General features: G+C 40.4%; 1 protein-coding gene across 14 annotated transcripts in view; it reads right to left on the reverse strand.

Moving 5' to 3' along the window:
* CDK12 (cyclin dependent kinase 12) overlaps positions 1-27,745 on the reverse strand; it is a 151,032-nt gene that overhangs the window by 109,637 nt on the left and 13,650 nt on the right. For 5 of the 14 annotated variants that reach the window (XR_016281883.1, XR_016281882.1, XR_016281884.1 and 2 more), the window contains exons 4-14: positions 26,065-26,204; positions 25,012-25,182; positions 24,087-24,276; positions 22,884-22,940; positions 21,335-21,436; positions 20,545-20,622; positions 18,250-18,366; positions 12,464-12,595; positions 11,001-11,215; positions 6,291-6,752; positions 3,341-3,861 (exon numbers count right to left, since the gene is read on the reverse strand). Coding sequence is in view for 9 of the 14 variants with exons in the window: in XM_089531924.1 (XP_089388050.1) it covers positions 3,341-3,861; positions 6,291-6,752; positions 11,001-11,215; positions 12,464-12,595; positions 18,250-18,366; positions 20,545-20,622; positions 21,335-21,436; positions 22,884-22,940; positions 24,087-24,276; positions 25,012-25,182; positions 26,065-26,204 (2,185 nt within the window). In the remaining 5 variants the exon portion in view is untranslated. Of the gene's footprint in view, positions 1-1,117; positions 3,862-6,211; positions 6,753-11,000; positions 11,216-12,463; positions 12,596-18,249; positions 18,367-20,544; positions 20,623-21,334; positions 21,437-22,883; positions 22,941-24,086; positions 24,277-25,011; positions 25,183-26,064; positions 26,205-27,745 lie in introns of those variants that run through there. The other 9 variants (XR_016281886.1, XR_016281885.1, XM_089531926.1 and 6 more) reach the window with 7 other exon arrangements.

Genomic DNA, 27,745 nt, shown 5'->3' on the forward strand with positions numbered 1-27,745 from the left:
AACTTGAGTTTTACATTTCTTTTACTGTCCTTCATCCCCTTTCTAGCCTCCTCTTCACTATCAAAAATCTGACACTGGATGCAATGGTTGCTTAGGAATATGTATAGAACCCTCAAGAAAATGTGCAGTGATCCAAGTTTATGACCCCACAAATGTTGGTCAGGTGGGCTGTGTTCCCACAAGCAGAGGTGAAATGTGATGTCTGATGTGACAATTTAATGGAGCACCAACTTATGTCAATAGTTTTTTTTTAAAAAAATCAGAGCCAACGCACATAAAAATTGGCAAGGCAGCAGTATGAAACTTTGGGATTAAGATCAGGTGGAAGGTTTATCAACAGCACTCCCTTTGTATCCTTAATACTTCTGACACTTAAGGCACTGCCTTCTTTGCTGAAATGCTTTAATCTGGCAGAATTCTGTAGTCAATACATTTGACAGTGTGGCCTGTTACAGACTGCCAAAATAAAGCTGCTTCGGGTCTCTTTGGGGGTATGCTGTTTAAATGATGCATGCATCCTAAGAATCCGGAAGCTGCACCAAAGCTGCACTCCAGTGCTTAGGAATGGAGTGTGGCTTTGGTGCGACCTCCGGACTCTTAGGACCCATGCATCATTTAAATAGCATACCTCCAAAGAGACCTGAAGCAGCTTTATTTTGGCAGTCTGTAATAGGCCTGTGTTGTCTACAAAAGAACGGATATAGGCAAGGAAAGTTTGAAACTTTGAACTAGAAATGACAGAAACAGAACTTTGTGCTAGAATAGAGAGGAAACCCCTCTCTTGAAAGAAAAAAAATCTTACAGAGATTGGTGGCAGTGGAAAAATAACTATAGTAGAAAACATAGTTTTAGTCAGAATCTGTAAGACCTTGCTTAAATTAGGTGGTCACATTCCACCAGGTGAGCACAGAGAGAATGTACAGTCATGTGGCTGATTAATAGTAATTCTATTTCTTTGGGAAAAGGGAAATGGAGAGATCAGAGATAGGGCAAAGAGAAATTCCATTTCAGTTTAAAAATGGCAAGAATCAAAATAGAAAAAAATACATAGTGAATTGGCAAGGGAACAGAGAAAAAGAGAAGTAATGTTTAAATAAATGCCTAGGGAAAATCTCTCCTTTTTATTTACCTCTCCGCATATACAGTACTTTTTTTGCATGTTACAGTAGGTATGAAATGCCAACTAAGTTTTAAAAATCCACTTTAAGTATACTCTTGGAATTTTGTGAACTTACTACACTTTGTAGAACTGATAAGACACATTAAAAAAAATACAAAGGGCCATGCCCCCACCTACATACAGCTTCTTCTAAATGCTGTTTCAAATGCTTTGTATGATACCAATCTCCTATCCTTATATTTTAATGCAGCTTTCTGAAACAGATGCCCTCCAGCTCTATGTTGGACTGCAATGCTCATGATGCCTCAGGCAACTCTGCAATGTAGTTTCAGTCCAGCACATTTATAGGGGATTGGATTAGGGAAAGTCAGTTTAAGGCATATGCTTCCTCCTGTCTTCAGTATCAATGCACTACCTTTCCCACCACTAGAGACATCTTCTTGTGTATACATATGAAAGCAACATATTAAAAAATTGTAACTCCCTCTAATCTCACACATTCTGACATGCTTCTCTGAACACTGTCAGTTTAAAACGAGAATGGGTGTTCTATTGAAAAATTATAGTCATCTTATCAAATCTTCACATTTCAGCATCTACAAAATACAGCCTCTAAAAGGCTTGCACTCTCTTTCTCTCAAGGAAAGACCAACATTTTACCCTCCCCCCAAAAAATTGCAAAATTAACCAGTGTGGCTGGAGCTGCAAAAGCATTTTGTGAAAATAAATATAAATGTCTCCATTGCAGGGTCAGTGAAGAAAGCTGAAGAGAGTTTCTTAACACTGAAACAGTAAAATCACACAATAGGCCTTTAAGTCACTGAAAGCTTGAAAATGTTACATCTAAATTGTTCAGATTTGACCAGCTTCACTCTTGAATACCCTCCACCCCCAAGAATTTAAGGATTACAAAGTTTTTGGTTTTTATTTTATTATTATTATTTGCCATTTACTTTGGCTTTTAGAACTTCAACAAAAGGACACTCGCCATTAAGAGAGAAAATAAAAGTAAAAAAACCTAAACTCATCCAAAAGCCAACCAACTCATGGATATAATGGAAACTCAATTCAGTTAAGGGTTGGAAAATGAGTATGTCAGGACAGGCCCTTTCACAGTAAAACAGTAAACAGCTTGCCCATGGAAGAAGAATGTAGAGTCTTGTCAATGTGGCTAAGGAAGAGGGTGGAAATAAAGATTCCCATCTCTCACATAACACGAACCAAGTTCTCCTTATTCAATACAAAAAGATATGTAGGCACTGTCTGACAAATCTTGAAATTCAAGGAGGCAAGGGAAAACAACAGACACACACACCACCTTTGTAATACTGAGGTTGGACCCAGATCACATTCTGCAGAAAGTAGTGACAGAATCGTTTGTGCTACTGCAGACCAGTTAGTGAAATTGTCACTTTTGAATACTTCCACCTTTCATAACTACACAACCTTGCTTGCAAGCAGGAAGCTAGCAGTGCAAAGGGTGGGGCTAGAATCTCCCTACCATACTGTTTTCCATCTAGAGGAAGGTGAACTTTTCCTGTGGTTCACACAATCTGAAGCAGTATACCTCATTCGAGTCTCTCATTCTGCTGCTCATACAGACCAGGGCACTGATTTACTTTATCTAGCTCTTCACTGAGCTCATCTCAGAAATAATGGCTCAAGGCTTGCAAACACATTCAATCCATATTTCCAATTTATTATATTTTTAAAGTATTCTTCCTTTTCCCTTCTCCCCCTCCCTCCAATCTCTGAGTAGGAAAACTTGCCATATGAAACCCAAATCAGCAGATCTTTGGGCAAGGAAAGGTGTCAAGAGAAAGGCTAAGGGTCTTCATTCTAAAGCCACTGGGGGGAAGGGAGACAGCAGCAGTCTGACGAGCAGAAAGGGGAAAAATACCAACAATAAACCATTTTCTGTGATGGGCGGAAATGGGCAATGGTTTGCCCCGATAAACTGGCTGCTCTAAAGTCAAGAGGGGAATAGGAGGATAAAACACCACCAAAAAAGCATCAATTCCCCCCTTTCCAGTCATTTTAGTAAGGGATCCCTCTTCCTCTTCCTCCTCTCGGAGGCACTCTACTCTGCCCACGAAAGGCTTTTCCATAAGCTGTGGATTGGACCGGGTTCCCCCACGTGTGGCTTGTTCCTGTGTCACTAGAACTAGCATTTGCCACTCCCACCTCACTGTAGTCGTGAATTTTGGCCTCTGAGTGTACCAGTGTGTTGTTGCTTCCCTCGGTTTTCATGAAGGACTGCCCAAGAGCAGAATGTATCCCCAAAGGGACTCGGGTGAAACGTAGGTCCTGGTCCCCTGGGAACTGAACTGATCCTGCACCCTGGTAGCTGCTTGACTCCCCGAGATGACTTGCGGAGCCCAGAAAGGTCCTACTTTTCCCCAAGGTCTGGGGCGATGTCTCTGTTAAGGGCTGGCTGGAATTCCGTTCATCAACATCAAAGCTGCAGCCCTCAGGGCCATCGGTGGCATAAGTCCTGGAGGAGGTTTGTGACCTGGTGTAATCCAAGGAAGGCCTCCCAATTTGGGGTTCATGCTTTGGGTGACTCGGGGGCCCTGCCTCTTGCTGGGATAAAAGCTGGAGGAGGACAGCTGTCACGGCTGGGTTCAACTCCTGAGATGCGTTGGAGATGTTTTCCTCAGCCAGACTGGGCGGCGGCGGCAGCGGTGGTGGTCCAGGAGGCTCAGGGGGTCTCTTCTCTGGTGGGAGAATGTGAGGACAGGCTGTGGAATGGTTACTTCTTTTAAACACCATCTCAAAAGTACATATGAACAGACATCAACACATTTCAGACATCGAAATATGGAGACACAGATATATACTGTATTCACAGCTCAAGAGAAGAGCACATACTTCATATTATAAACGGAGTTCCTATCTTATCTCTCATCAAAAAGCTAATCAGATAACAAGACCGTTTTGTTACATCTTTGGAAGCCACCAGCAGTCAGTTAATTTTTACTAGGTACAGAATTATAAGTAGGGCTGTGTGTATGCTTGAGCTTTTAAAAAAACAAACAGAAAAACAAACTAAATTTCTGCAATAAGATTATTCACATTCTATGACCCGAATACAAGATGGAAAAATTAATTCTATTTGTTTTCTGAAGTTTATTCCATTTCTGCTAGCCAGAGGGAACTGCAAAGAACAAGGCAGGGTATGGAAATCCTATCCTTTCAAATACTGCCAAGCCCTTTTTGTGCCTTCAGAGATTTCAGCAGTTATTGCCAACACACCTTCAAGTTTGTCTTTACAATAAAGTCTAGGAAGAAAGCTTGTTCCTTGGGAAGGAGGGGGAGAGAAGACGGGGGAATTCCCGTGATGTAGATAGAAAATTCACTCATAACACACACAAAGCCCTTCCCATAATCAAAACTCACAAGGCACTCATACCCCTAGTTAAGCTTTGTGGGGGAATGTACATAGTTTTGGATATTAACAGTGACCAAGCAATCTGTTGCTTACTTCCATTTATGCTGATTTGGGGATTCTTGAGTTCATTCCACAGGAACTGCTGATATTCCAAATAGTCAAAGTAACAATCAAGTGATCAAAGTGTGTCCTTCCCCTATACCATTATTTTACATTGGGCTCCAAACCTTGCTCCTCTGCTTCACTTTGGACTGTGGGAGTTTTTTCCACAGGAAAAGGCAAGAAGAGGGATTAAAGGCTATGTAGGGCTGAGACAGAGTTTGCATTATGTAGATTCCCTGTGACTCTCTATTCTCTAATCTTGAAGCCTGGCTCCTTTTTTTTCTGTCCAGCTTTTTAAAAAGCTTGCATTATATTTGCAAATTAAACTCTCATGCTCTTGGATGGACTATTCTGGTCATCCAGACTCATTTTGTTGCAGAATTCACACATAGAACTAGATCTAAAATGCGATGTTCCAAAACATTGTCATCTGTACAGCAGTAAAAAATTCTACTGGCCACAAATAAATCATAGTCTGATTAATAATAATAATAATAATAATAATAATAATAATAATAATTCAACAAGAAAAAAGTTCCAAGAAATCACTGACTTTTGCCATTAGCATATTTTTATCCCAGTTAAAGTGAGGCAAAGAGAGAAAAAAAACTTTATTCTGTTTTTGGACAAATCATGATGTAGCAAAGAGGAAGTAACATATTCTGGTTGGTTCTAGACTGTCTCTAATTGGGGAAATTTCTTTTACTGAGTAGACAATGGAATTTTGGAAGAAGGATCAAAAATACCCTCATAATAAAATAAGTATATGTTTTGCTTTATTTTACTTTTATTCCACTTTGCATTTTCTGGCTGTGGATGTTTATGTGGAATCCATTTGATTCCACACAACGATTTATTTCAGTGTAGGATGTTTTCATACCTCTCTGAGCATGGAGTTTTGCTGATATCAGAAAATCTCCGACAACTCAAGAAATGCAAGTTTTTTTCCAAACAAATTCTCATAGCTGAAGGTTCAAAGTACAGTTCTGTGGCATTTCAAGACTGAAGTTAAGGTCATACTTTAACAATTCATGCAGTGTGGAAATGATGCAGGAGCAACAGCTTATTCTAACATTCAGAAAACATACACAGAATAGTCTTCTTATGACTGCAACATTTCAGAATGTAACATTTCCTCTATGGGTGGAAAGTCACCACAGCCAAGAGAAGGACCTGTAGCCTGGCCTTCTCAATACCATGGTAAGTTTCTACAGGCATAGAAATTGTGATATGGAAGAACATTTCGGAGCCTAATCTCCAGATCACTTTCTGGGTGGCACAATCCAAAGGGAAATGTACAGTGGACTTTAGCTGAATGTTTGAACTAGCTGTGAGATGGGTATTAATGATGCCGGTGCTCCCAATTTAGACAGCCATTTAAACTTGTAAACAGCTTCCCCATTTCTGATATACTGAAACCACCCTCAGAAGTAGATTGTCACTATTCTTTTTTAATACATGAAGAAGCTGAAGGTGAGAGTGTGAACCTGCTGAAGGATTTACAATGAGGACTCTCAGGAACCCAAAGCTGTTGCCAGATTCCACACGCACTCAGAGACGACTACCAGGCTTGGTTAAAGAAAAATCGAAGTGTTTTTTATTTACCACTTAGAAACCCCACATCTTTCCCCCCTTAAGTCCTAGGAGCAAGGGGGGAAGGAGGTCACAATTATTTACCTGCTGGTTCGTCCTGAGGCAAAGTAGGGGTTTTCTGTAGCCCCTGCAGCTCACTGCTCTTCTCGCTGTTGTTCTCCTTCTCGTTTGCTGAAGGATCCTGGGTCTTAAGGAGCTGGCTGAGCAAAACTGCCAGGACACTCTGCATGTCTCCCTGAGTGCTAGCTGCTTCTGGAGTGGCTTGCTCCTCCGACAGCTGGGGTGGCGGCGGCGGGGGCTCCTCAGCAGCTGCTTCTTCTTCAGCAACTTTTTGGGGCTCCTGTGGTGGTTGTGTGGTGGTGGCTTCATTGAGTGCAGTGATGGACTGATTGAGGGCCTCCAACTGTTGCTGCATCTCAGGGTTTGAGTGGATGTTGAGCAACTGGGCCATCTGTGGGATGCTGAGATCTGTTTGGCTCTGCAACAAGTTCAACAAGACAGCCAGCTCGCTCTGATTTAGCTGCTGAGTGATGTCACCAAGGCCTGCTGGAAATACAAGGAAGAGCACCAGGGAAAGGGGGGAAGACCAGAGCTTTAGAAACAGAATAGTAGAAAGTGATCCCTGTGTTATCACACCTACCCACAAGACATGTTTTCTCTTCCATCATGGCAGGAAAAACCGAAACATAAAACTTTTGATATTAACAAAAATGAAACTACCAAGGAGCCTGTCAGGCTAAGTAATGTGTGCACAGCCAGCTTAAAAAAAAAAAAGAAGGGGGGGGGGTCAAGGCAGCCCATAGGGAGCATGTAACCCTAAGATGATTTTTGTGCCTCCCCAACTCCCCCATGTGATCTCCCCCTAGAAGAGGTTTGGTTTTGCATAAAACAGTTTACCTCCCCAGAAGCCCCAACTCCAAATATCAATACTAGAATTGTCTAGTCACCATCAGTTTTTATGGAGCCTATCAGGCTAAGTAATGTAAAGAATTTACTTATTTGAATTTGGGGAACATTTTTGCACCTCTTCCACCTTTTCAGGGCCTGGTGCAGAGCAAGGGCCAAAATTCAACTATAGGACAACCAAACCTGCCGGCTTCTGATATACATAGACCAAGACAGAAGACATACTCTTGATCCAAGTAACAATTTCAAAACAAATGTTGGAGAACTGTGACATAAATCCAGCCATTCACTTGATAATACCAAAATGTATTGTATGCTCTATCTGTGGACTTCAGTTTACAAGATGGGATGGAGTGTAGGACAGGAAAGGGGAAAAGGTTTCAGCCTTCATCTCCTGTATTGATGCAGAGTACTACTTGGTAGAATACCACTCTACCTGGAGCTGCTCTTAAAGACAACTTGGAAGCTATAGCTATCACAAAATGGATCAGTAAGATTGTTGACAGGAGCATCATATAGGCTACATATAACACCTGTCTTAAAGAAGCTGCAGTGAATGTCAATTCACTTCCAATCTGAATCAAGGTGCTGGCGATGACATACAAAACCCTAAATGACATGGGACCTCAATACTTGAAGAAACATCTCTCTCTTCCCCCCATATATGGATCTCAGTTCTGCCTGACAACTGAGATCCATTGGATGGGCCCTCTGTGTTGCTGGGTGGGTGGGTAATAAATCATGTGAGGACATGGGAGAGGTTCTTCTCTGCAGTTGTACTCTGTTTATGGAATACCACCCCCTTAGAAGCACAACTAGTGCCAACTTTGGTTTCTTTTAGAAGTCAAGTTTAAACACTGCTTTTTATTAAAGCCTTTGGGGTGCAATCCTAATTCTTTAAAGCACACATGTACATGGCTGTAGGTGCTTTAACCTTTTCTGCTGTTTTAACTTGGTGATCTTTTAAATAAATATCCATTTAATATGTTTTTATCCTATTTAAATTATTTTATTGTTTGTTATCTGGAATTGTTTTAAATTGTTTTCATTGTATGTCACACTGATATCTCACGACAGATGACAGTGTGGAAATATTTCAATAAAATAAATACTGTAAACTCTCTTCTGTTCACTCCTACTTTATCTGCCTACTACTCTCCATTATATCTAGCCCTCACTGGATTTGTACTCTCAAGCCCCAGAACTCTTTTCTGCCCACTGCTTCTGGAACCTTACCTTGGCTACTCTGATGGCTAACATATGCCAAAACAGAGAGGGTCTGTGGTATGACTGGAATGATTCTCCTGGATCTATTCAGAAACTTTAAGTACCACTAACTACAAGAGTAGCATTTTTAAACACTCTCCAGGTTAAGAGTGGGATGCATCATTTTGGGAATTTGACAAGTTCTCTCGTTTATAATATAACAAAAGTCCAAACTAAACAGCATTTGGGCGATTCCACTGCCACTCAGAAAGCTGGTTTCAGATGGTATTGCTGGGAACACTGTTGATTGACTTCATAACATTTATGTTAACTTTGGCTCAGATATGTCTATATTATGTCTGTTGCTGGGGATCAGAGATAACCTGGTCATTTTTCAGTGCTCTGTTAAGTCTGGTGAGTCTAGGACTTGTATATGAGACTACAGCTGAAGACTTTAGTTAGCTCAGAAAGCTTATGCATCATGTTTCTATGAAAGAGCTGTGGGGCATCAGTACAGTGTATTAAAAACTTGACATAATCCTGGTCAGTTTTTAACACCAAACCAAAATACTGATGCTCACTTTTAACCCCACATAGCTTGCAACCTAGATACCAGAGGGTATACCTACTTCCATACCAATCTGCCTAATTCTTGAAATCACCAATGGAGGCTCTTTTGTGGTACCCTTGGCATCAAAAGTGAGGTGAGTGGAAAATGAAAAAATCTTCTGTGTTGGCATTTCATTTTTAGAACTTCCTCACTAGACATCTAAAATGTTTTGTTATGTTTTATATGCTATTTGTAATTCCTATTTTGCTTGTTTTTATGTTAATTTTTCTTTCCCAAAAACTGCCCCTGAGAAATTTCTTGCTGAAGGTAATATACCAATGTAGAAAATAAACTCAAATTTGCAGTTGCTTTATGCATCTCTTTCTTGCTGTGACATACAGTCTCTGGGACATGTTCATAGAAGCATCCTTCCATTTACTGAACTCTTCAGTCAACTTCTTCTGTCAAAACTGGGAGAACACAGCTCCACAGGATGAAATGGAAGTGGGGCCTCACTGCTTCTCTCATCCCATCCATTCCCAATGTCCAAGTACTGAGCCTGGATGGAAGCAGCATATCTCCATGCAACTGGGCACCTTTGCATGGGCACCTTGTGCTCAGAGGTCCATGCTCCATGCATGCCTTACTTCCTGAAAGCAGCTTTTGTGGGATTTAAATCCTGTACTGGTTTCCAATGAGCGGCAAAAAAGGGGGGAAAGAACAGAACCGTCTTTAAAATGGGAAAGTATTCATGCAAAATGTTTCCCATGTAGGCTCACCTTCGAGAACCAGCATGGTGTAGTGGTTTGAGTGTTGAAGTAGAACTAGAACACAGTGAGACCAAAAGTGAAATCCCTACTCGGGCATGGAAACCTACTGGGTGACCTTGGGCAAGTCAAACTCTCTCAGTTGCAGAGGAAGGCAACCTTCCCTCTGAACAAATTCCCCCAAGAAAACTCTTTGATAGCTTTTTGCCTTATAGTAGCCATGTCAGAAATGACTTGAGAGCACACAGGAAGGAGGAGGAGGAAGCAGCAGCAACAGCGGCAGAAGAAAAAGGGTTAACTTAAATCCCTGCCACAGTACAGGAATCAAGCATACCTTCATGCACAACCCACAAGTGCCTTTGCTGTGGGGGTATATGAAGATATAATGTACATACACCATCCACTTCAGACAGAATGGCAGATGCATTCTGTCAATGTGCACTCTATAGGATCCAGGGGAGGAGACAAATTATCCACAATCTCGCTATTAAACCTGGCCTGGGAAAGGAAGCAAGGCAATCAAGTTTGAAAGCTTTATTTAATAGATTCATCACTGTAAAGCTAATCGCTTGGCAGAGTTCAATGCTAAAATGACAAGACTGATTGTTAAGGGCAAGTTGTTTATTTTTATTTTTAATTTTTATGGATGCTGCTTTATTCCAATGTGAAACTACAATAGTGAATAGAAAAAGAAAATAGGAAAATGGATTTTCCTTCTTGAAATTGGTCATTTACAACTCAGCAATCTAGTTCGACACTGTAATTACCTTTTTGAGACAATTAAGGTTTTGGTAATAACACAAACATATTCTGTATATATTTTAATCACTCAGATCACTGAATGATTCAAACGGTCTATACAGTTGGACCCTGGTAGCTGCAGGAAATTTGTTCCGGACTCCCCTGCAGATTTAAAAAACCCAAGACTTCAAGTCCCATTGTCCCTAATGGCTAGTGGGGCTGTGGGCACATGGCATCATTAGGGCCTCACCGTCCACAGATACTTAAATCCACGGATGGCAAGCCCACGGACAATGAGGCCCCCCCGTAATTATGTGGCTGAAACAGCCTCACGTATTTCACTGAATTTTTACTTTCTGCTGAAGCTCCCCACAGGCCGACTCCTACACCAGTTAATGGCTTTTCAAACTGTGAGGCAGCAGTTGTACTATCTTTGCCAAAAATCTCTCCTGACAAGACCTGGCTTCAGGGTATTTATCCCTTTCAGTAAACCTTGCTCAAAGTAGCAAGAGGAACAAGCAATCAATTTGCTGACAAAGAGGAACTGATGGTAATAATAATAATGATGATGAAAAACTCTAACAGTTAACTAACTTCTGTGGTTGTCCCAGGCTATATACTGACCGAATGAGTCTCCAGCATCAGGTTGTGTTTTGATCTGGGCTGGCTGTGGCTGCGCTGGACTGCTGTGATTCTTGACAGGATCTGTACTCGTTACAGAGGCTGACTCCTTCCTGGAAACTTTGGCCAAGGGAGGTTCCTCCACAGCAATCCCACTCTGCCTCTGCCGCCGCCGTTTCTTGCTCCATAATTCATGGCAGTCTTGCCAGTGAGGAAGGCTAGAAAGACCACAGAATCACATTATTAAGAAGCAAGCAATAAACGTGATGGCAGTGATTCAAGGCACACATTTTGATACCTGGTAAGTTAAAGGAGATTGCCCCTTCCAATCCAGTTTGACAAGATCAATTGCCTGAGGCCTATGTGCATGTCTCAGACTCAGTAGGCTGGGGCAGATCAACAGTTAACACAAATAATAATAATAATAATAATAATAATAATAATAATACTTATTAGCCCACCTCTCCTTGTGGATGGAGGCGGGATATAATAACACAAATACATAATTCAATAAATCATAAAATTGCACAATCCCCAACCAACCACCAACATAAAATAGAACACATTAATTACAAAATTAAAAACAGTCAAATTACAAATTCAGTTAAAATGAATTAAAACAGTTAAAAGATAGGCAGATAATAAAAAGAGCTATGGGCAGATGGGGTAATCTTTTATTTTGGGAGTTCAGTCAGTCAGGGAAGGCTTGCCAAAGAGATCCGTCTTGACAGCCAGCTTTAAAGCATCAAGGGTGGTGATCTGACGGATCTCCCCCGGCATGTTATTCCACAGTTTTGGAGCAGCTGATGAAAAGATCCTCTGGGAAACAGCAGTCAACCTGGTCTTCTTTGGCTGTAGTAGGTTCTTCCCAGAGGACCTGAGAGTGTGGGGTGGATAACAGCTAGCTATGAACCTAAGTAAAAATGTATACACTCCTGTAGATAATTTTTGTCACAGAATGAAGTTTTAAACTACAAATTTGTGCGGCAGCTAAAGTCTCTCCACCATCACCTTTAAACAGTGGTTGGGTTAGAAGAGGCAGGAAACAAGAGTTTCTTATCAGATCGTAACTGTATTATGAAGAAAGAAATTGGCAGGCTATGTTTCTGCATATACAAAGAAGCACCCCACACTGAAGCTAAACCACATAACAGAGGCAGTTCTACACACCTTTCATTCACTTTCTCCCCCCATCAAATTGATTTAAAAATCAGAGATTGCTTCATCTTTCCTGGTAAAGTATGGCTTTGCTAACATATTTAAGTCTTGTGTGACTACATGCTAATGCAGGTACTTGTTTGTGCATCTTTTTCCCCTGCTTGTAGCATGCCATAGTCTGAACTGCAGAATCCATTCTGTGTGGGATACCAAGGTAGCTCGTCTGTTGCTGTGAATCCAAATGTCACCCCCACCCCCAAAGAGCTGCCTCATGTCAGTCTCTTCCCCAAGGAACACTAGATGCTTACTCTGGAGGATCCATCTTGCTGACATCCACATCTTTCAGGAAGTCACTCTGCAAGGCTTGCTCTGCTGTGCATCTTTTACTGGGGTCCAGTGTCAACATGTGGTCTAGCAGGTCAAGTGCAGCAGCAGGAATGCTGGGGGAGAAATGAAGAAATTAAAATAATTCTCTTAATATTAACAATATTTTATGCTGCACTTTTTGCTAAATGTCTAAAGCATTTTGCATGTATTGTATTATAATGACTCCCTCATGCCAAGCTCTGTAGAATAGACAAATATTGTGACTCTTGTTATTAGGGATGGGACTGAGACAATAATTTGCTGAATACCACCCAATCTGTTCTCATAGCTGAAATGAAATTCAGAGTGACCATTCTAAATTTGGAAAACTATGCTGCAATACTACCTGTCCTTACAAACTCAGTGGCACTTACTTCCAAGTGAAACCTAATCTGCCTCACAATTAAGCTCTTAGGAAATTTATTTAAAGCTTTCCAACAGCCCCCTCTCCCAAATAACAGCAACAATAAAATATTAAGGAGGAAGCACTAGCCTCACAATTACCTGCATGTATCTGATTGTTCTGAAACAACACTCCAGTTCTTGCTATCACCATGATTACTGCCCCCCATAGTACCAGAACATACATTCTGTCTCAAGTTCCTTGCCTCCCACAAAGTTATTTAACCAAAGAAATTATCTCCAGAAAAAGGAGCTAACTCCTCAACCTGCTCCTATTATCTTATGAAGGATGAGACATAGTGTAGAGACAGAGCACACACTTTGCATATAGAATAACAGGACATTGCCTCCAATGTATACAGTTAAAAAAATAATTAAAGAGAGTCTCTGCCTAGAGATCTGCTGCTAGTCAGAGGAGATATTTCTTCTGCTTTGGGTACAATAGTTAGATGCATCTTAATCCCCTTATATGAAATCTGAATTGTACCCAGTTTAAGAGCTGAGGGGATGAGCCAGTCTTGTCAACACTAATATAAGATGTTCTATTCTACAAAGCAGCTCCATAACAGAGTTAAGTCTGCTGATTTCTGTGCTCCTAAAGCCAAGCCCACCCTGCTATCTCAGAGTACTTGGAAAGAAAATGAAACATGGTATCTGGACAACTTTCAACTTATTGAGTACTTGAATGACCTGGTCTCTATTAATTTTCAGTGCCTGGCATGAATATTGAATGCATATTGATGTGACATGGTAACACAGGCATGGGTCTTAGCAAGTTGGTAAAGGGAATTAGGTTTAAGGTAATTTTGTACAACTCATACTTCTTCTAATCCAGATAGTTTCTTCTCTAAAGAGACATCTGAATTTAATGCAAATTAGCCTTAGTATTTTAACACGGGCACAAAAAGAGTCAGTGGTCAATAGCATACCCACCCCTAGTGTCACTTGGTGTGTGTGGGGGACTGCTGGGGGAGGTCAGTAACGGAAAGGACACACTCAATATTCTCCTTTGCTGTGGCAGCAGAGGTCTCCTCATGAGGAGGCCTCCACTACCGTCACAAAGCTGGGAGAGGGGTGCTTGGCCCTCTCCTTTGCCGCAGTGATGGATATCTCCTTGCGAGGAGACCTGTGTTGTGGTGGAAAAGCCAGGAAAGGGGAACTTGGTCCTGTCTTTTATTATGGTAGCGACGGTATCCTCATGAGGAGGCCCCCACCGCCACAACAAAGCCAGAAGAGGGCAACCCAGCCCTCTCTTTTGCCATAGTGGTGATGGTCTCCTCATGAGGAGGCCTGCACCACCACAGCAAGCTGGGGGAGCCCAACTAAGTGTCATCCCTCTTCTGGGGTGTCACTCGGTGCAAGCTGCATCCCCCCGAGTAGCGTCACTGCCAATGGTTTGAATGTTGGACTAGGATGCTAGGAGACCAGGGTTCAAATTCCTGCTTTGATATGAGAATCCAGAGTGACCTTGAGCAAGTCACAGTCTCTCAGCCTCAGAGGAAAGCAATGCCAACCCCCATCTCAGTGAATCATCTCCAGCACCACATTTCAACTGAGCTTTCTTTCTGTCTGCTTTCTTCACTGTCCAGCTCTCACATCCATACATGCTAATTGGGAATACAATGGCCTAAACGATTCTGACTTCAGTGCTCAGTTGTATGTCTTTGCTCTTGAGTATCTTTCCAGTTCTTTCATATATACCCTTCCCATTCCTAGTCTTAATTTTGACTGCAGTCTCCATTCCGGTCAATGTTTGATCCCAAATATGGGAATTTTTTAACTATTTCAATTTCCTTGTTGTCTAGATTGAATTTGTGTATTTCTTCTGTGGTCGTTTTTTTGTTTTATGTTCAGCATCAGACCTGTCTTATAATTCCTCCTTTTTCTGTTTCTAATTCTGCTTTCCTTATGAGGTTTTCAGCATATAAATTAAACAAGTAGGGTGATAGGATGCAGCCTTCCCTGACCCCTTTGCCTACTGGGAACCATTCTATCTTTCCGAATTCTGTTCTGACAGTGGCCTCTTGTCCTTGGTACAGATTCTTCATCAGGACTATCAGATGTAGTGGCACCCCCGTGTCTTTGAGTGCATTCTATAGTTTTTCATCTATACGATCAAATGCTTTGCTGTAGTCTATGAAACACAGGCTGATTATTTTTTTTAAATTCTTTGGTGTTCTCCATTAGCCATCATATGTTTGCAATGTGGTCCCCATTACCCCTTCCTTTTCTGAATCCTGCTTGCACCTCTGTAATTTCCCGCCCCATGTATTGTTGGAGTCTATGCTGCAGAATTTTGAGCATTATTTTGCATGCATGTGAGTTTAGTGCTATTGTCCTATAGTTGCTGCAGTGGACTGGTATATATATTGAGCGTTTCCAGCCTGTTGGCCACCGCTTTGTGTTCCATATTTGTTGGCATATTTGTTAGCACTAAAGTTGCATCTGTCTGTAGGCACTGTAGCAGTGACTACAAATAATTTTGTTACAAACCTAGAAATGTTACTTTGACACTACAATACCAATGAAGAAACGTTTCCAAATTCTGCTTTGTTACTATGTACAGGAGAACAGAGGAATTTTCAAAAATATGGGAACAAGGAGGGAAAAAAAGCTATTTATTCTTTTCTTCCTCTTGAAACATCCCTGGATTGAGATGGAGGTGCACTCACACCATTCTTCATCCTAACCCAAATTCCCTACCTCCAAGATTTATTTATTTTGATTTATTTAGAGTATTTATACCCCACTCTTCAGCGAAAAGGCTCTCAGAGCAGCTTACAAATTGTTAATTAGACATTAACAAATTGTTAATTACTGTATATACTCATGTTTAAGTCTAGAAAGTTTAGTCAAATAACTGACCACAAAAACCTGAGTCGACTTATCCACGGGTCAATGTAAGTACTGTACTTTAACTTTATACATATGAGAATGAACCATTAGCTGGTTAAAGCTAATAACGTAATCTGTCCTGGAATCACTGACCCCCTACTATTATCTTATTCAACCAGCCTTTAGTATGAGCACAAACAGTAGTGCCTGCTAGAATTTTATAGGTTCCTTGCCATTATTTTTCTTTGCTTTATCTTTTAGATATTTTGTTACATGTCCCTATGTTTTACCCTAGACTTATCCATGGGTCATATCAAAATCCATAATTTTGGTCCCCATACCTGCCCTCAACATATACATGAGATCACCTTATAATTGAGTATATATGGTAGATACTTAGTTCTTACTATAAATTGTTCTAGAATCAATCTGGCAAATCCCTCCCCCCCAAAAAATTATCCTTTCCTACCCATCAAAAGACAAATTTCTACTCAAAAAAACTCACAGGTTTTTGTTGGGCCATTTTGGATTTATAACCAATCTTTTTTTTTAAAAAAAAACTCAAATCAAACATATTACTGGATAGTCATGTTCCCTAAGTATTTAGAAACCACTACCTAGTCTCTGATTGGTGTCTTACTGGCAAATGGACAGATATAGAACCACCAAGCTCTATGTATTAGAAGGAATAGATACTTCAGAAAAGGCTTGGTTAAAAAGTCAGGCTAGAGAAATCATCAGGGTAAGGTTGTGAGGTTATAGAGGCTATCCCTGTGCCTGCTAATTCGCCTTAGCATGCACAACCTAAACAACTGCATACATCTTCCAAGCTTCTCCTGTCTCCACCTGCCACACTTTCCTCCATTGTTTCTCTAATGTATTCAATTTTACATTCTTTAAAAAATCATGCTTCCTTAAAGAAGAGTCATGCAGGAATTGAACTTAAAGCACCAGAATAACTTCCTGTCTCTCTAGCCACGTAAGCCACCAAACCACCTCTGGTTATTAAGTTTTATGTTCCAACCTTCTTAGGAAAAAGATCTCCCCTCTAGCATCCTGTAAAGTGCCATATACAGCAGGCCCTTGGTATCTACTGGGCTTTGGTTCCAGCTCTCCCTCCCTCACTGGTGGATACCAAAATCTGTGGATGCTTAAAGCCCATTAAATACAATGGCATAGTAAAATGGTGTCCCTTATATAAAATAGCAATATCAAGGTTTGCCTTTTGGAATTTATGTATTTGAATATTTTCAAACCATGGATGTTTGAAACCATAGATAAAAAATCCATGGATATAGAGGGCTATCTGTACTCTGAGAGCAAATCAAAGGCAACTTTACTACTGATGTAGCAAGCCTCCAAGCCCACAGTGGCATGCTCCCCAGTGCCTTTTCCACAGGAGATACTACTGGAGGTTTCACTGGCCATTTCTCACCAAGGAAGGTCCTTGAAGGAGCAGATCTGGCAGACTCCATTTTTAGCTTGACTAGCAAGGTCAGAAAATATGTGTGGAGTCCAGAATAGGCACCATCCCATCTGCCTCTACAAAAACAGTAAACATTACTACTAATGTCAGACAAACTGGAACTATAAAAAATTAAAGACAGCCAATCTCCCCGCCCAAGATAAAAGAGTACCCAGGGGAACCTAAATAAACAAACCAGGAAGTAGAGAACCTCCAGAACACTGAGCTTCCATACTAGCCTATTTTTCCCTATCTTGCCCCCTACTCTTCACAGTAACAACTGGACTAAAAGGTTTTCCATTGGAACCAATTATTTCAAAATAAGTGGCTGTTTGGCAGCAGCAATATGGAGAAAACACTGAGCGAGGGAGGGGTTAACCTCCCTAATACTGCAACCAATAGCTAACCCATGGTGCAGTTTGCTTTCAACCGACGTTTATTTTTCCAAACCAGTTTAGCTTTTATCCTACCCCACCAACAACGACATAGTGTCACTTGCAGGCTAACCACAAAGTGATGTAGCCCCTAGACCAAAACAGATTTGCTATCCTGAAACAAACAGAAACAGATAGATCCAAACAGCAACATCACCCAGCCCTCTCAAAAAAGGGCTTATCCTGTTTTATCCTTACACTATCTTAACCTGTTTCCTGAAAAAGATGAAAAAGCAGACAGCCAAACTGTTCTGGGAAGGGAATTTCATAGACTTGGAGTCACCAATGAAAAAGCACTATCCCATCTGGACCAGGAATCGCTGATAGGGGCAACAAATTGTGGCCCTATCCTGTGCTTTGTGGCGTTGTAACCAATGTGGGAGTTTATAGTAATACCATATTAGTCTTCCCTCCATTCTCACGGTTTTGGGAACCGCGTCCCTTGCTTATGTGCGAGTAATGAACGGAGGGGGAAATAATGGGGCTTGAATATATGCGAAACTCAATTTTTGCTGGGGGGGGCAGAACAGATCCCCCACACCAACAGAGGGTCGACTGTATTTCCTCAACAAAAAGTTCAAAACAAACTTACAAAGCAAATTCCTCTCGTAGGCGCCTTCGGTATTGCTTCTTCGGTTTCATGGTGTTGAAGTAGGGTAATTTGATGACATCTGGCCACACTGCTGGACAGGGACTCCCACAAAGACGACTGCAAGACCAGGAAAGAGAAGAAGTATAAATACAATCATTTATTTAAACTATACCACTGTGAATGTATCTCCCAGAATTTACTGGATCTCTGTTTTACAAATGTAAAAATACGAACTGAAAGAAGTGAAAAAAACACATTTCCTAAGCTTCAATGATCCAGCCACCCCGAGCCTGAAGATACCAGCTGCTGTTTGGTCACTTCCAACTTTGGTGAGGGCCAAATGGCATGACAACTGTCATTTTTGCATGCATGCACATCCCTCTCCTTGATATTCAGCAATATGAATAGTTGAAACAGGGCCTCCTAAGTAAGGATGGACAGATATTTATTAAAATAAATTGAAATGTGGTCATGGAACAAAATATTTTTATTTCTCTTCCTTCTTTTTAGGGTAAGTTTGAAGAATGGCCATATAATTTACAGCACAGTTTTCTGGATTTTATGTTACATGATAAACTGTGTGTTTTCAGGAGGGCTTGTTATGTATTTTATATGATGGTTATTGGGAACTTGGTGACTGAGCCATTTCAACACTGTATTGCTGCCAACAAATACCAGGTACTGTACTTCAGAAGGTACTGGCACATCCACCACTGAGTATTCCTTGCCTAAGAAAACCCTCTCAAATTCATGGGGATGTCATAAGTCAACAGGTGACTTGAAGGCACACCCATGTGTGCACACACACTCCCCATGTACTCCAAGTTATGAAATTGTTGGACAATATTATTAATAATGTTTTTTTAGGAAACTTGTTTCTATTTCCTATGGCTGGTTGGGGATTGCTCCTTCAACAGATGTGCATATTAGCGAGCTAGACTCTTCGCACTTCAGTGCTCTGGATGTGAAGGCCTTGACCTTAGAATGACTATATTGAGGGGGGCATATGTAATATAATCTATATCAAGAATGGGCAACTGTAGAAGGTCAGGGGGTTGCATTAGCCATCGAGGAGACCTTGGAGGACCTTATTCTTGCCACACCCAGTCCCAGAAAACAAATACAAAAAAAACTTATTTTCTCCCCAAATGCCCAGTAGGGAACAAGAGTGCATTTTCACTACATTCTGGGGGCTCCCTGGGCCATTTTTAACAACAGGACATGAGCAGAAGTCACTTTCTGCATACTTCCTGTTTTGATCCAATGTGGGCCTGAAACATGGTGAAAATGCTGCCAACCCCAGAGGGCATTTTTGGGCAATAAAAAAATACACTTTGTAAAAACGTTGTAACATGGCTTAACCCCTGGATGGGTCAGGGGGTCCAAATGTGGTGAAAATCTAATACTGTCTGCCATTTGGGACTTTTTGCAAGTTTTTTAATTTAGTGGGCTTCATATTTCTGTTGTTGTGTGTTTTCAAGTCATTTTCGACTCAAAGCAACGCTGAGGTGAACCTATCATGGAGTTTTCTCGGCAAGGTTTGTTCGAAGTAGGTATGCTTTTCCTTCCCCTGAGACTGAGGATATACGTCTTGCCCAAAATCATCCAGTGGGTTTCATGGCCGAGCTGGGAATTGGATCCTGCTCTTTAGTGTTCTAGTGCAATACTCAAATCACTATTGGCACTCTGGACTTCTTACAACTTAAGAAAATTGAACCTTTTTGTTTTGTTCTTTAGCCATCAGTAGGTGGCAGTGTTAGGGACTTTTATTTTGGCCTTACTTCACTATAAAAGCAAAGAAGAAATAGTAAGAGCTGGCAAGGCATACTGGTTTGGATGTTGGACTAGGATTCTGGACAACAGGGTTCAAATTTCTCCTTGGCTATGGAAACCTATTGAGTGAGCTTAGGCAAGTCACATTCTCTCAGCCTCAAAGGAAGGCAAGGGCAAAACTCCTCTGAAGAAATTTTGCCAAGAAAATCCTGTGATAGGTTTACTTTAAGGTCACAGTAAGTCAGAAATTGCTTGAAGACACACTAGCACAACAACATTATATTTATGGCAGATATTTTTCTCTTACTGACAACAGAATTGCACCTTTGTGTATACATGTTTATCACATGATCAATTACCAATCCAGTATTTGCTTATAAAAAGATTTTATCTATAGACAAAATGATACTTGGAAACCTAGGCATACCTCTGGCAGTTCTAGAAAAAAACAACTGGTAGCACTGCCAAGGCAAAAAACACAAACTACTTCCCACACACTCCCTTCTACAGCACATGTTTTACCTGATTAATTCAAGCTGTGACAACTCAAGATTCGCTTGAAAAATAGGCTTCTTTGTAAATAGTTCCCCAAGGATACAGCTGGGAGGAAAACAGGAAAATATAGCATTTAAATAGACAGAAGAAATAGATATATGAACAAATGGGGGAGGAGGGCAGGGAGTCTTGGCTGCCTCAGAGGTTCATGAAAACTCCAGGAAACATGGCACAAGGAGATGTCCATCCAAAGCTGCATGCAAAACAGTCCATAATGCCATCCACTCCAAGGAGCAGTATTCTCTAGCTAGTTTGTAGAATATTACATCTGTCAGACATTCATGATTCCTAGGGAACAGAACCACTATAAACAAATTCCTAATGAACAGAAGTGAACTGTTTCTACTAGTTGAGTTCTCTCAATTTTCCACACCTATCTAGGAGGGAAGATGAAAATCACAGCACTGAATTTAACTCCCTCATTCTCAATGCACCAAGGAAGAGAAGTAAATCAGCAAAATCATTCTGCAACAAAGGCCTGATATCACAATTTTAAAAGGAGCAACAGAATACGTCAAGTAATAAAAATTAAAGTCTACAAGCACTTTATATAAATAGAAACTGACACACACTTCTGGCCTTTGTCACAATGCAAACTGTGGATTCTGGACTATGCTATGATTATCTATTACACATCAAATGCAATAGCCACTTCAGTAATCATAATACATCTTGACTGTTTTTAATTATTCAGTCAGGATCCTATTAGCCACAATCTTGTGTCAGAAGGCAGAAAGAAAAGAAGTCACTGGCTCACCCACAGCTCCAGACATCAATGGCTGGCGTATAACGCTCCTCTCCTAGCAGTAACTCAGGTGGTCGATACCACAATGTAATTACTTTATTGGTGTATGGACGGCTAAGAAAAAGAAAAATGATGTTAGACTGGAACTTACAGTTCAGAGATTACTGTAGCAAATCAGAGCATATGTACAGGAGTCAGAATGGTGCAGTCAATTAGATGTTGAGATACACATGAAGCTGCCATCTTGGACTCAGGTAAGTCTCCTTCACACATACCATGACCTAGAGAACCTTTGGCCGTCCCAGTGTTTTGGACTACAATTCTTATAGTTCCTTACCCCTGACTATATTGGGTGGGCAAGGTGGAGCTGAAGCTCAAAAAATCTGGAAGGTTTATTTTAAACTATTGTATATTGTGGTAAAATCTTTAATAAGAAATGGTTTATAAATTCAATGAATGAATGAAAACATACAAGAAGAAGCATTCCCCATCCTTGATAGAGGGGTGATTTTCCTATAGTGACAACGTGGCCCATACCTTTCTTCGAGCGTGGGAAGGATAATGATAATTTAATGGATCATTTGGACCTTGTCATTGTAGGAGCATTACTAGGTCTGACATTTAGAAGAGGTTTTTTTAAAGCATTTGAATGTGTGGTGCTACAGCAACATTCAGAAATAGGAAATATTGTGAACATATCCAATATTAGCAGTTTTTTGGGGCTCCAAAATCTTTCCAGGCTTTTTCTCCCAATGCCTTGACTTAGAAAAAAGACCAGCACCTGTCTAACCATTTGAAGTAACAGTAACACCAGTGTTCATCCTGCTGATAAAGCTATCAGGACCAGCCCTAAGTACAATTTACTGAAAGTGAAGAACATGGCCTTTGGATATCAAGTTCACATATAACCTAGCTTTCCACTGAAGATTCCATCACTTATTTTTGATAATTCATACAGTATTTTTAAGTGTGCCAAGCTACTTACAGTCCTGATCTCAATTATCCTCAAATACCAGAAAGAAGATCAGCATATGAACCAGAACTACAGTAACCTGGGCACACCTCCAGAAAACATTTTTGTACTGTCAAAGACTCAGTTTAAGCATGTTTGAAGTAGAAATAAATGCTTTTGATCAAGTGCAGAGTCCCTTTCCCTCATCACCACCAGCAGCCTCTGTTCTACACCAGGGGATCAGGCAGAAAGCTTCCAAGCTTCGATAACAGTAAGAATTGTGAGCTACTTCTTTATTTTAAATAAAAGCACTCATAATTCTCAGAGAAGAACCTAAGGCTGAGAATAATTTGCTGGAGGATTCATAAAAAGCCCAAACTGAAATGGGATTGTAAATACAGGTCCAAGTCTAAGATCCACACACACACAAGAACATGAAGCCAGTGGGATCGTTTCCTACATGAGGTCCATTGACATAAACAGGAAACATGTAAGAGAACATTTGTGTCTTTTTGAACCTGAATTTAGTGAGATCTCTATAGAATACCATTTTACTGGACTACACTTGAAGCCTCTACAGCTACACTTACCCCCTCTCAAACATCTTACCTTTCTTCTGAACTGTAGAGCCGGGCTAGTCCAAAATCTGCCAGCTTGATCTGCCCACTGTAAAACGAAACAGTGGTGGACTTTTACTAAGGTTCACAGTGAACTACATATAGGCACACAAAGAACTACTAAAATGAACATGTTATAGGCACTCACATTTTCACAAGACAAGTTCCCAAGGTTTAAAAGCAAGCAAACCTTTAAACACAGGTAGGATATATTTAAAGGCAGAAGTTAGAACATGGAGCAGTCTCTTCCCAGAACAGAAAACAGTGAGTTCAAATAAGCATCTGACTTTCTGAAATATCAATCTCTATAAAGTCAACTTCTTGCTGCACAATCCCTGTCTCCAATTTTTAACTGGAGAGTCCATCCATATCTTAAAGTTCTGAAACAGCAGTATGAGTGCAACCATTGTTTTTCCTGCCTGTCCCAGCACTGGTTCCTTTCTTAAGCCTTGTGCAGACCAGCACTTTGGGCCAGCCTGGGGGTGGAGTTGGGGCATAGAGTCCACACGACGCACGCCCTGGCTCCACCCCAGGGCACTGTGACGCCACGTGTTCCACAACATGGCGCGCAGTGCTCCTCTGGCTCTGTGTCTGCATGATGTAGTGCTGAAGGAACTCTGTATAGCTGTGCCGCCACAGCTACCGCATCCTTTCCAGGGCACAAAAAGGAGCTCCTTTTTGTGGCTTCTTATCGCACTCTGGAAAGGCCAGATCAGGGCTGTGGCGTGTGGTTGCTTTGGCCCTGATCTGGCTGAAAAAGAGGTGACTAGGAGCTGACCCTTCAGGGCTGTTTGCACAGCCCCTTACTTTCCTTTGCCTACTTTCTTCCTGCTCCTCTAGTTACAACAGAAATACCCTTGATGATTGGGGAGAGGAGTAAAGTAAGTGAAAGAATGCGTGGAAAAGCAATTTCTACATCCCCTGTCACAGCCTCTAAATTTTCAAAAACAGAATTCTTGGTTACCATGTGGCAGCACCAATTATATCAAATTACAGAAGAGAAGGAGAATGGGTTGGCCTTTGCTTGGAAACCTGCTATATTTGGTTCCCATTCACTCTCTTAGCCCTTAGGAAATGATGAAGGACAGAGAAAGAATTTAGGTTGGGGGCTTTAATGTACAGAACAGTATGCCCCATCTCCCAAATAAAACCCTAGCTCAAACAGGCCCAGTGTAAGAGAAAGTCAAGCAGTTACCTGTTGTTCAATAATATATTGGAGCACTTAATGTCTCGATGGAGAAAGTTTTTTTTGTGACAGTAGTCCAGCCCCTCCATCAACTGCTTCATGAAAGACTTAATGTGGTCCTCTGAGAAATGCACCAGACCAGATTCAAGCAGTCCCATGAGGTCATGGTCCATATATTCAAATACAAGGTAAAAGGCACCTGGAAGAAGATGAGAAGACCTTATTCTTAAGAGACAGAAATTCAACAGTACCATAACAACACTGAGATTCATATGCTCTTTTGAGGCATTTCCAAGATGGATCATGCTTAAGTAAGAAAATTTGAGAGTATCACAATTCTATTCCTTTGACAGAGAAAAAAGTAGGACGTGTAATCTCCTGCCCTTTTTCATCTTTTCAATTAACTACCAAAACATCTCATGTATTGGGGGAAAAAACTGACAGACAGCTTATCACTCACTCTGAAATCAAGGAAAATCAACAAACCTATATGGCCAAGCACTACAGCATTCCTGTTCCCCCAAAAAACTGGACAATATTTGGATTCTGGAGTGTGTCCATAAACCTAAACTTCCTTTCTGATGAGAACAACATTTCCCTCTTTCTTATGCTAATTATGATAGTAAGCTAAGTGATGGACTGGATTCCCCCCTCAAAAACAAACAAACAAACAAACAAACACAAAAAACAATGTACTCAGAAAAATCCTCAGAATGTAGAAGAAATTTCAAGAACTCACGTTTGTACTAAATCTTCACTATTCTAGCATTCCTAGCAAAACTAGAATATAGTTATGGGGAAAAAACCTGAAATTTTTTATAAGCACCAAAAATTTAGAACTATTAGGTTCTCAACCTGACCTGAAGTGCAGGTTTCAAATCTTGTATTTTACATTTGAGCAAATAATTTGGAGGGGGGGGGGGGGGTTGGCTACCTTTGTCCTTCTTGAAATCCAATGCATCTTGTTTGTCTGTGACAATTTCCTTCATGTTGACAACACTTCGGTGTATTAACTGTCGGAGGATCTTGATTTCACGGATTGCTGTGATGGGGAAGCCTTCCTTTTCATTGTCCAGACGCACTTTTTTCAAAGCCACCAATTCACCTGTAAACAGAGAGTAAAACCAGTATGAATGTAGACAACTGTATATAAAAAGTAGAGCCCTGAAAACCCTACCACAGTTAAACATGTATTTTTGTTCAAATTACCTCAAATGAATGAATGAATGCCTTTATTTCAGTTAACAAACCATAGGCAGTATAAAAGCAAAACAACAGCAACAAATTAAATAGCAGCAAGAGTACATACACAGCATATAAACATGTAAAATACATTATAACAGGGACTCGCCACTTCGTAATCCCACCCACCCCAGTACAATGGCAGATTTGATTAGAACAACAATGATTATGCATAAGCATATGAGCAGGTACTGCACAGTTCTTAGCCCAATCCACTTCCCAAAATCTGAGAGTAATTTTGTCACTGTAGCCTGACATTGCTCTTTTGTACTATAAATTGCCAATCTGCAGGATCATAACTCTAATTTTTGAATTTTTCCAGAGCATTGGTAGAATCATGTCCAAAAAAGTGTGTGGAATTTTCAAGTGCTGAAATCAGACAAACAATAAGGAGCGCCTGTTTCCTTCATGACCTTCTTGTGAATTATCTAGCAGCGTCTACAGGGAACTATTATGAACAGAACAATGAACTAGATGGATCTTTCAGCTGATCCAGGAGGCTTCTTCTATATTCTTAAGGGATCAGTTGTGATATACAAACATTATAGTTTTTCTTCTCAAAAGATATATGATGTTAAGGATTGTATTGCACCTTGAACACTGTTTGCATTTTGCAGAGAGGGTTAACAAGACCTGAAAGCATATGCCTACTATAATCAGAAATTTTTGTTAGCCTACTTGCTGTATAGTGTCACATGAATACTTAAAGGTGAAGAAACCTAAAACAGTGCATATTGACACCCACCTGTGTCTTTGTCCTTTGCTTTGTACACTTGCCCATATGTCCCTTCCCCAATAATACCAATGATATCAAATTTGTCCACACAGCGCTTTCCCCAGTCACTTTCTGTTTGCCTCCTCTCACCATAACGAGGACAACAGATTCTGGAAAAGACAGAGATAAGGAAGAGAAAAACGAGAGCTGTAAAAATTCCAAAGAATAGTTTGAACAAAACTTGACTGATTAATAAGCCTTAACAGAGCTTCTTGTCCACATGTCAGCTTTAAGAAATATAGATCATCAGTATCTGATAATTCTTTTATTAATTATTCTACTTTTAACAAAGTTACATTTACTTAATAGCAGGGAGGGAAATCAAGCAAAACACAGCTATAGAAGGGAAAAAAACAAGAATCTAACAGGATTCAATTCAATCACAAGATCTCTGTAACTACTGTACTTACTATCAGTAGGTCTTATGTTTTTTGTTTATATGTCTATTCTCTTGCTGTAAATTAGCTAAAAAGGATTAATCCAAAAATTCAAGTGCTGTTCTGGAGTTTCAAATGATTCAGTTTCAAATCCTCTATACACAATAAAGAGAAATCAAAATGAAGCAATTTTGTCTCCATTTTTTGATGCACCTAGTTTTTAGTTTTTTCACAAGAATGATTGACCATACTCTTTTTATCCAGGAAGAAAAATCTCAGTGGTAAGTTTCCAATGCTTAGTAAAATCTGAATTTGTATATATGTGATGACTGTTAAGCATGGTTGTCTCTATCATTTTGGTACATGTAATAAATATATTAAATTTCATGATAGAGACGACCATGTTTAACAGTCATCACATATATACAAATTCTGTAAATCAACATGGAATCCTGAGTTAATATGTTTATAAAAGGCTTTTTGTTATAATATCAATGATTATTTTGTTTTAAAATGCAAGATATGTACTCTTTGCCCAGACATGTACTTGTTTAAATTTAATTTTAATAATAATGTTTAAATGTCGATTTTGCAATTCTAATTGTAAGCTTTGTTTGCAATGGTCTTTAGACTGAGTAATAAAAATTTTACTTTTTTTTAAATGTTGGCCCTCTTTTTCTCTATGGCGTTTCAAACCGGTGATACATGGTGTGCTGGCAAAGTACATCTAGGCAAACAAGAATTGGGGAAAAATAAAATATATGGGAAAACATATTAAGCTGACTTATACAAAGTTCTACCACTGGTCCAACAATATTTCAACAGAAAAAAGCTCTTCACAGCCTCAGCAAGTACCATCCCCAGAGAAACTACCACAGGTATCACTCTAAAAAAATTGCCATGGTTTGTGGACATTTTGGATGGGGCCTGGGGTGAAAAATCACTAGAAAAAACTAAATAGAGGGGTCTCAAAGACTACAAATGTGAACCCTAGACACTATGCAATCTACAGGCTACATTTCCCCACCCTTGCTTTAACTATGAGATCAGGGACTGAATCTGGGATTTCAAACGTTCTAAGCATGAATACTACCATTTAACAATGGACCCATTCAAGAGGACAAAGCCTAAGTTCAGCCTTAGTGTTGTAACAGTGTTTTCAGACCACTCCTTGGGTTGCAACAACAACAACAACCCTCCTCCTCCTTATCAGCATCAATATCATGGAACATCATGTCTCTGACAGCTCAAAACCTTGCCAAATATACACAATA

The sequence above is a fragment of the Sceloporus occidentalis genome, unplaced genomic scaffold (genome assembly GCF_023333645.1).
Source record: "Sceloporus occidentalis isolate IW3139 unplaced genomic scaffold, rSceOcc1.0.p SCAF_7, whole genome shotgun sequence".
In the NCBI taxonomy this organism is placed as follows: domain Eukaryota; kingdom Metazoa; phylum Chordata; class Lepidosauria; order Squamata; family Phrynosomatidae; genus Sceloporus; species Sceloporus occidentalis.